The following is a 9,885-nucleotide window of genomic DNA, read 5'->3' as shown; positions in this document are numbered from 1 at the left end:
GATCGTTAATGAGTCCTTACGCTTCATGCAATGAATGTTGAATGTGAACGGATTGATATTAAGTCTTAGATGCTATGGTTTTTTATAAGTTGTTACTGGCTTTGAATAAGTGGTCAGTAATTGCGAGTACTCTTATATCTTTACTTTTGGTCTGTTTTGTTATATTTTTTATAGATGTTTTTTTGGTTTTGTATTGATCTGATCAATTAAACCCTTTGCAACTGGTTGTAATTGTTTGTTATAGTGTTGTACTTTTGCACCAATGTTCAATATTAGCATGGGGTTCGTTTCTTTATATATGTCATAGTCAGTAGTTCAGTGCTTGTTGTTGGTTCATGTCTGTAGTGTTTGTTTTTCATAAACTGTATAATAATTGTGATTAATTTTCATGTCGGCTAGACGATATGTGATTTGTTCAATTTTTTTAAGGTTTCAGGGCTGTCTATAATTGCATTCATCCACTTTGCTTGAATTTTGCTGAATAGTTGTCTCATAGTGAATCATACCAATGTACATTTTATTAAAAGTTGTTAACGAAAAATATAGCTCAATAAGACAGCAAACTGGATCGCTTTCATCCCATATGGGCATCTTTTTACTAATAGGTAAACAATTTTAATTATGAATGATACATACATTTATTGGCAAATTATCTACAACTGCTTTAAATTTAAATAATATGTAAATATTCATCAGTACTAAAATGTTTGTTTAATATACTCCTTTTTTCATTGGCATGGGCATTGACATTGGCATTGGCATATCAGGTTTCATCATGTCCATCATTGGCATTGGCATTGGCATATCAGGTTTCATCATTTCCATCATTTTCATTTTCATTGGCATTGGCATATCAGGTTTCATCATTTCCATCATTCCCATTGGCATTGGCATTGGCATATCAGGCTTCATCATTTCCATCATTCCCATTGGCATTGGCATTGGCATATCAGGTTTCATCATTTCCATCATTTTCATTTTCATTGGCATCGGCATATCAGGCTTCATCATTTCCATCATTTTCATCATTGGCATTGGCATTGGCATATCTGGTTTCATCATGTCCATCATTGGCATTGGCATTGGCATATCTGGTTTCATCATGTCCATCATTGGCATTGGCATTGGCATTTGCATATCAGGCTTCATCATTTCCATCATTTTAGGCATCATTTCCATCTTTCCTTTCATCTCCATCATTTCTTTCATTTTCATCATGTCCATCATTTCTTTCATTTTCATCATTTCCATCATTTTACATTTCATTTCCATCATTGGCATCATTTTCATCATTTCCATTTTACCTTTCATTTCCATCATTTTCATCGGCATCATTTCCATTGGCATCATTTCCATCATGCCACCTTTACCTCCCATACCGCCCATCATTTCCATTGGCATCATTTCCATCATGCCACCTTTGCCGCCCATACCGTCCATCATTTCCATTGGCATCATTGGTTTCATTGGCATCATGTCCATCATACCACCTTTACCGCCCATACCGCCCATCATTTCCATTGGCATATCAGGCTTCATCGGCATCATTTCCATCGGCTTCATTGGCTTCATTGGCATCATGTCCATCATGCCACCTTTACCGCCCATTCCGCCCATCATTTCCATTGGCATATCAGGCTTCATCGGCATCATGTTCATCATTGGTTTCATTGGCATCATTTCCATCATGCCACCTTTACCGCCCATACCGCCCATCATTTCCATTGGCATCTCAGGTTTCATTGGCATCATGTCCATCATGGCACCTTTGCCGCCCATACCTCCCATCATCTTTTTCATGCCATAGGCGTTCACGCCAGCCAATAAGGCTACAGTTGTAAACACGAAAAATGATGCCATCATGAGATTCGACGAAACCTACAAAACATGCAGTTATTGTTATATCAGAATTATATTAATAATTCATACATGCATTTTTTCAAAGGTAGTCAGCGAATAATTCCTAAAATTGAATACACGATCTTAACCAAATGATTTACAAATGAAAGAATATAATGAACTTTTTAGATTTATATTTTTTTATCTGAAAATACAGTTATCCATTTATTCTTTTTAATAAGTAAATGTATTTAAAGTCCTTCTGTCATTGTTACTTTTGCGTGAAATTGCGTGAAGTCAGTTTTTCTGTCATATCTCACCGAGACCAGTGTAAAATCAACCATCCGTGAAGATACTATTTATTATACAGTGATTATAACAGCGAATTATTGCTTGGCATCACAGTTCGGAGCTATTAGTTTCAATCGACATACACGCCGTCTTGAATTGAAAACTTATCACATAAAGATTCTGATTGGTTGCTAAACGATGCGGCAAAGATACAACAACTGCTATTGGCTTAAATTATTTAAATTATTACAGACTTTTCCCGTCACAGGATAAGAGATCAAATGCCGGAAATGTGTATTTCATATCCGTTCAACTGTTCTTAATTCATATTTGTTTTAATTATGCATATAATGCAAACTGAAATTGAAATATCAATTATAAGAACGTGTGTATTTGTTAATTTGCAATATGCACGATTTTTTTTACTAAACAATGTTCCTATACAATGTTAACAAAAATGTATTATTTGTATTTTATAATTTCTGCCAATCTAGACACATACCCAGACATGCACAACCTGCATAGTCGTAAAGAGAACAACATTTTAAAAACACGGGTGTATAATGCACTCTTCAAGTAAATCAATTTCTAAAAATTACGCATTTCCAATACTAAATCAAAAGCCATCTGCACACATATTACCTTAAATTATGATAGAGCGAAGCAGGCCACAGTTTTTTAAAAAGCTCAAACTTGTATAATATTAAAATTACCATAAGCTCGAGCTCTTTACAACATATATCCATTCACAAATATAAGACTAGTATTAATAGAAAAGATATAGATATCAGGAACTGTAGCAAAAGCTTTATCAAACCCAAAAAACTTTTATGACGTCTCGTCACGTTAGTAAATGTGTTCCCAAACCCCTATCTGTATTACATTAACTTACAGGAGAAAACATATAGTTGAAAAATTTTTTAAGTGTTGGGTTTTTTTTTCAATATCACACCCTGTATCGATCCTCAACCAATATATAATCCCGAGTACAGCTCTTGGGATTACTAGTATAGTGGTGTTGATCACTCGTTGATTTATTTGACTGTGTTAATCCCTTGTTTTATTTAGCGTAAATTGACTTCCTTGTTAATAACCATGTAGTAATTTTTGCAGTTTTTATCACATCATATTATGACAAATATGTTTTCAATTAATCCGTCCCAAAACTACTCGCATTTTAGAGTTCATATGAATTTAGTACTTATTGGATCAAAGTATCGAAAGCGGTCTTAGGTATTTATCATCATCAGTTACGATCAAACACAAAACGTTTGAAGGTTATGATAAATTGATAACTGAATACATTTGATGACAAATGAACAAATATATCCGTAAAAGAATGAGTCGTTTATAAGAAATATAATTGTAATAGATCTAAGGTGTATTTGATAGCCCATAAAATATCATCAAAATGTAAGCAGATCCTTTAGCTAGATTTATTTTATTTCGATTTAAGACCCAATTGATACTAATGCAAATATAAGGTAACGTCCGAGTCTGTCTTTCCTTTATATATTTTTTTAATCAGATAGCTGGAACAAGAGTTCCCTGACCTATGAATATTTAAGGCTTCACTAATGTTTCTCTGTCTTATAGTTTTAAGTTTAAGTTAATTTTTTTCGCCTAAGTACATCATTAATGTACTATACTGAGGGGTGATAATAAGTGATTTACTGTCTTACCTGAGTTTTAACTAGGTGGCAAGTTGGTATCGATGGAAGGCCGAGGAAAGTTCTGCGATCGTTACAATCATATTCCTCCTATTTATACAATCTATAATTTCTGCTTATTAAGCTCATTACGTAATAGAACATAAGTTTTATTAAAGATATGCAACGACATTTTATTTCATCAAAATTATGTGATAGTCCTTACACGATAACCATGTCCGACAAATGTTTGTCATAAAATACATAATCTTTACCATACCATAAAATTAACACTTTAACTGACACACATATTTTGTAAGGGTTCATAGTAAAACATGCCTTTTTGCTTTTTTTTTTTTTTTTTTTTTTTGCATCATTGACATATTTCTCCTACCATCCTTTATCTATACAAATGAAAACATCGTGTGGATGTGTTCTAGATTGTTGCCACATAACATAAACTACATTTTACTTAATCAATGTTGACATGGATTTAACTATTTCTGATCAAAAGAACAATTGTTGGTGTGTTTGGTGACATGAATACAGAGGTGGCTATTTAATGGACGTAAGAAAAACATTTTGGTAAGAAATTAGAATAACAAGCAATACAGAAACGTTCTCAAATTTGTTTTTTCTTTTAAATTGTGACACAAATTCCAATTAGGTTCCATTATAGATAAATATGCATTAATTTGTCACTTTTTGAGATACTAGTTTATCAGTTGATGTACGACTGTTTCAGGTAAAAGCAAAATTTTCAATTTTTCGTGGACAAAATTTCAAAATTACATAACCAAAATATTTTTTACGTTAGGGTTGTTTCTTTATAGTTTTATTTGTAAGTGCTTTTTAGTTTTAGGTTTTAAATTGCAATTCAAAATCAATTAAGTTATACATAATGCTACATCTTCGTTTCGTCACAATCATCATAATGTTTTATTCCGAAATTAACATCTATGTTTTCCTTTGGTTGCAATCAACAATTTAGGGATCATGCATAACATCCCTAGGTGGTGGTATTATTTCTAAAGATATTTGTATAAAACAAGATATCATGTGAATAAGAATAATGTATGGATGTTTGAATAACATGAATAAGTGTAATTTTTATACAATTAAACCCTTTTTTTAAAGTAAGATTATGGGCAAAACGTACATTGAACAACTTTTTGTGTCTTGTATTTGTATTCAAATCGTACTATTACGAGTCTCTTGTTAAGGAAATTTGAATCAATGTGCACTCATGTATCCCACATACAAAAACATCATTAGACAAGATGAGATGCGAATCATATTATAATTTTCTTTCTTCATATGACCATGTATGAGTCGAATTTATTCAGACATTTGTCAACAACAAGTGTATTAAAACAAGAACATTTAATTTCACATTCAGATATATTGATGATGCTATTTCCATTAACAATCCAAATTTTTCTGATTGACTTCAACTGAAAATGAGGGACGAACGATACCAGGTTAAACTCATATATTGAAAATAAATGAGAACGCCTTTGCTAAAAATAAAAAGACAAACAGAAAATAATAGCAAAGCAAACACAACATAGAAAACTAAAGATCAAGCAAAAAAAAAAAAACAGGGGGTGATCTCATGTGCTCCGGAAGGGTAAGCAGATCCTGCTCCACATGTGGCATCCTTCATGTTACTTAATTTAAATAGCCTAATTTGGTAGGTCACTTAGGTGAAAGGGGTTTGTATTGTAATTACGACATGAGGAACAAATTCGATATCATCTGTGAAACGGTTATTTTATAACAGTCAACCAGCTCGTGATGGCGTCCGTAAAAGTTATGAAGGGATGATTTCAACTTCACCATTTAGAACTCTTGGTTTAATAGCTTCCCTGTGAGCAGCAATCCTTTATTAAGGAAATCATGATAGGAAATACAAGCCCGGTAATATCGTATCAATTAGGAGATAAATACTCCATATGCAGGCGCTTCTGCAATTTTGCTACATAGAAATGGAAAGTTTACAATTGGGAAGCTGAAATCATCACTTTTGTTGTACAGTTTTGTTTTCTAACAAACGAGACGATTTCAATTTAGAAATTTACCTACCTTAGTAACAATGTACCAACTTCACCTGCGTATTGGATATTCATTTCCCGACTAATTCTGTATGCATTGGCTTGCAACTGCTACTCATACGTTGTAAAACGTCAACAGTGTATGAGCAGAAAAATGATGAACAATGGGTATTTCAAAGAACGACTCGTCTGTTTTTTTAAAAAGATTCAGCGGACTGATTAATCAGAAAACCAAAAAATTCAACTTAAAGACGTTTTATTTAATTTCAAGATTCTTTCTCCAAGTTCGTGACGGACATTGGTAGAATTTAGCTGATATAGCATACTATTGACACAGGTCAAGCTCACTTAATGTAACACCGTGTTCATCTTGCTAAGATACTAAAAGCTGAAATTGAAATATCTAAAATAGCTGAATAAGGAATAATTGAGCCAAGTACAAGCCCCTGGTGTTCCCTAGTAAGAAAGATGACAGATTCGTTTCTGTAATGATTAACGTCTGTTAAATCATTAAACAATTTTATATTCACATTTAAAACCTTACATACTTTTGATGTTGTTGCAAGATCAAAATGATATTACAAGCTCGATTTAAAGAGTGGCTATTATCAAATAACCATCACTCCAGAAGAACGCCCCAAACCAGCCTTTTCATTTAAAGGTAGTGTGCTTTGGCAGGTTACTGTTTCAACTTTTGGAACTTCTAATGATCCTGCTGTCTTTGAACGGATTAACATAAAAAAAAACATGTCTATTTAGATGACATACAAGTGTTTCAAAGACTTTTGAGGAACAGATTGATAGCTTCTTTATGCTTTTATGTGTATTATGACATTTGTGGGCGGAGCCAAAAGTGTATGTAGCAAGTTTGCATGCTCCGAGTAGGCTTTTCGTGTCGATGCGCAACGCTCGCTAGTTTCAGAATTGTAAAACACAATCATATTGCACCAAGCAAAAGATTGTTTATGCTGGAATATGACACAAAATGATATTAGCTTATGACAGAAATTAGTAAATGTCTTTTTCAAAACTATAGTAAAATATTTTAAGTCATTAATCGGAGACTACCCATAAACTCCGTCGTCTGCCGTATTGAACCAAGCTGCAAAGTCAGTGTTTATATTTAGGCTTGCACTAAGCAGATTTGCTCGGTGCCGCACCAAGTGAAATAAGTTGGTGAAAAAAATATTTCAATTAAATAGGTAGCTTTTAAATATTCAATTAATAATATTTTACTTATCTTTATTTTATTACAATGTCAAATATATTTAACCTGCACCAAAAAGGGGCTCAAATCATTTGTTGTGGACCAACTAGTTTTCCTCGCACCAAGTATTATAAGGAATAATTTTAGCTTTTAGAGATAAATGTACCTGTATCTATATTAAGATATATCTCTATTCATGTGTTTTACGAACCACTGTATTTGTTGTATTGCTTAAGAGAAATAATAGTATTAATACAATATATGAAGTACAATATGATGGTTATAATTACTTCCTACACCAGAGGCCCACATAAGTAACAACGGGTATCCTGACCCCGGAACGTTACAATACATGTGATTATTAAGTAAGAGTCAATCAAGTGAAGATTATATCAGAGGAATACAAAACATTATTTACAGAAAGGCATATGACTCATGGCAACAAAGCACACAGCCAACACTTATAGAAAAAAGTGCATGAGGAGAACACCACAATTACAATTTCCAATTTGAAGTTGACGAATATAAAGCCCTCATTTGCATTACATCTCTACCTCACCATACTCAAGTTGTTTTCGTTTCCAGAGCTACTACCTAAAGCATAATAGACTGAAGTTGTTTTACAATACTATTGTATACTTATATGCATATTCAAGGTACCTATTTTGGGGCTTTGCACACGGGCATGTTGTTTTTCTCTGATTGTTAATGAGTCCTTTCGCATCATGCAGTGCATGTTGAATGTGTACTGATTGATATCTAGTCTTTAATGCCAGATTTTTTTTATTAATTTCAATTGGCTTTGAATTTGCTGTCAGTAACTGCGAGTACTCTTGCTTTTTTTTTTTTGCTTTTTTTCGTTTGGTCTGTTTTGTTTCTAGGGATGTATATTTTTATAGATGTTTTTAGGCTCTGTATTGGTCTGATCAATTAAGCCCTTTCCAATGATTGTAATTGTTTGTTCTTGTGTTGTACTTTTACATCACCGTTCAAGCTTAGCGATATGTTTCCTCAAATACGTCACCCTGTCACATTCTGTATTGCCTTATCAAAATCGTAGCCAGCAGTTCAGCGTTTGTTGTTGGTTTATGTCTGTAATCTTGGTAAATTGTATTGTTATAAATTATGCTATTATTTTTCAATTAAGCTGTTTCCTAATTTTCATGTTGGGGTATTCGAAAACCGACTATAAAGTATGTGGGTTTTTTTTTCGTTATTTTTGCTCTCATCCAACGAATTTCAAATTTGGTTGAAACTTTTCTCATTGGCTAACATACAACATTATCTCCTGATTTTTATTTTTGATTAATACTGTGGATTCATTATAATTTGATGGATATCAATTTTTGTGGGTTTCGTGGGTACAGGTGAGCCACCAATTAAAATTTTCAACGAATAACATATTTTCAATAGGCTTTTTACAGAGATTGACAAAACCACGAAAACAAATATCCACGAATATGCAACTTTTTAGCAATCAACGAAAATTGATATCCACGAAAAGAATTACGAAACATTAACCTCATGCAGATAGAGAAGCTGATTTACTTCAGTCCCAAATAGGCGATTTTGCCAAATTTGTCATTCTTTTACAAATAAGTAATTAACTGCTAAAAGTAAACAATTCTTAATTATGAATGATATTTACATTTTATTAGCAAAGTATCTACAATTATTTAAGAATCGTATTATATATAAATATTCATCAGTATTATATAAAAAAAACGTTTGTTTAATATACTCCTTTCTTCATTGACATTGGCATTGGCATACCAGGTTTCATCATGTCCATCATTGGCATTGGCATAGGCATTGTCATACCTGGCTTCATCATGTCCATCATTGGCATTGGCATTGGCATTGGCATACCAGGTTTCATCATGTCCATCATTGGCATTGGCATTGGCATTGGCATATCAGGCTTCATCATGTCCATCATTCCCATTGGCATTGGCATATCAGGTTTCATCATTTCCATCAATTTCATTTTCATTGGCATTGGCATATCAGGTTTCATCATGTCCATCATTGGCATTGGCATTGGCATACCAGGCTTCATCATGTCCATCATTCCCATTGGCATTGGCATATCTGGTTTCATCATGTCCATCATTCCCATTGGCATTGGCATATCAGGTTTCATCATTTCCATCATTTTCATTTTCATTGGCATTGGCATATCAGGTTTCATCATGTCCATCATTGGCATTGGCATTGGCATATCAGGTTTCATCATTTCCATCATTTTCATTTTCATTGGCATTGGCATATCAGGTTTCATCATTTCCATCATTTTCATTTTTATTGGCATCGGCATATCAGGTTTCATCATGTCCATCATTGGCATTGGCATTGGCATATCAGGTTTCATCATTTCCATCTTTCCTTTCATCTCCATCATTTCTTTCATTTTCATCATGTCCATCATTTCTTTCATTTTCATCATTTCCATCATTTTACCTTTCATTTCCATCATTTTCATCGGCATCATTTCCATTGGCATCATTTCCATCATACCACCTTTGCCTCCCATACCGCCCATCATTTCCATTGGCATCATTGGTTTCATTTGCATCATGTCCATCATACCACCTTAACCGCCCATACCGCCCGTCATTTCCATCGGCATCATTGGTTTCATTGGCATCATGTCCATCATGCCACCTTTACCGCCCATACCGCCCATCATTTCCATTGGCATCTCAGGTTTCATTGGCATCATTTCCATCATGCCACCTTTACTGCCCATACCGTCCATCAATTCCATTGGCATCATTGGTTTCATTTGCATCTTGGGTTTCATTGGCATCATGTCCATCATACCACCTTTGCCGCCCATACCGCC

General features: G+C 33.7%; 1 protein-coding gene across 1 annotated transcript; it reads right to left on the bottom strand.

The window, feature by feature from the left end:
* Positions 1-613: 613 nt before the first annotated feature.
* LOC143058527 (uncharacterized) lies at positions 614-4,100 on the bottom strand. The gene is made up of 2 exons (XM_076232032.1): positions 3,813-4,100; positions 614-1,878 (listed from the first exon to the last, which is right to left on the bottom strand). Exon 2 carries the CDS (start codon positions 1,861-1,863, stop codon positions 712-714), a length of 1,152 nt encoding a protein of 383 aa, XP_076088147.1. The 5' UTR covers positions 1,864-1,878; positions 3,813-4,100; the 3' UTR covers positions 614-711.
* Between the last annotated feature and the right edge of the window lie 5,785 nt (positions 4,101-9,885).

This window comes from Mytilus galloprovincialis, chromosome 14 (assembly GCF_965363235.1).
Source record: "Mytilus galloprovincialis chromosome 14, xbMytGall1.hap1.1, whole genome shotgun sequence".
Taxonomy (NCBI): domain Eukaryota; kingdom Metazoa; phylum Mollusca; class Bivalvia; order Mytilida; family Mytilidae; genus Mytilus; species Mytilus galloprovincialis.
This window is presented reverse-complemented; position numbering and strand designations above follow the sequence as displayed.

What these genes read in the sequence shown, in the direction of transcription:
- LOC143058527 (XM_076232032.1), bottom strand. Translation starts at nt 1,863, where the DNA reads ATGATGGCATCATTTTTCGTGTTTACAACTGTAGCCTTATTGGCTGGC.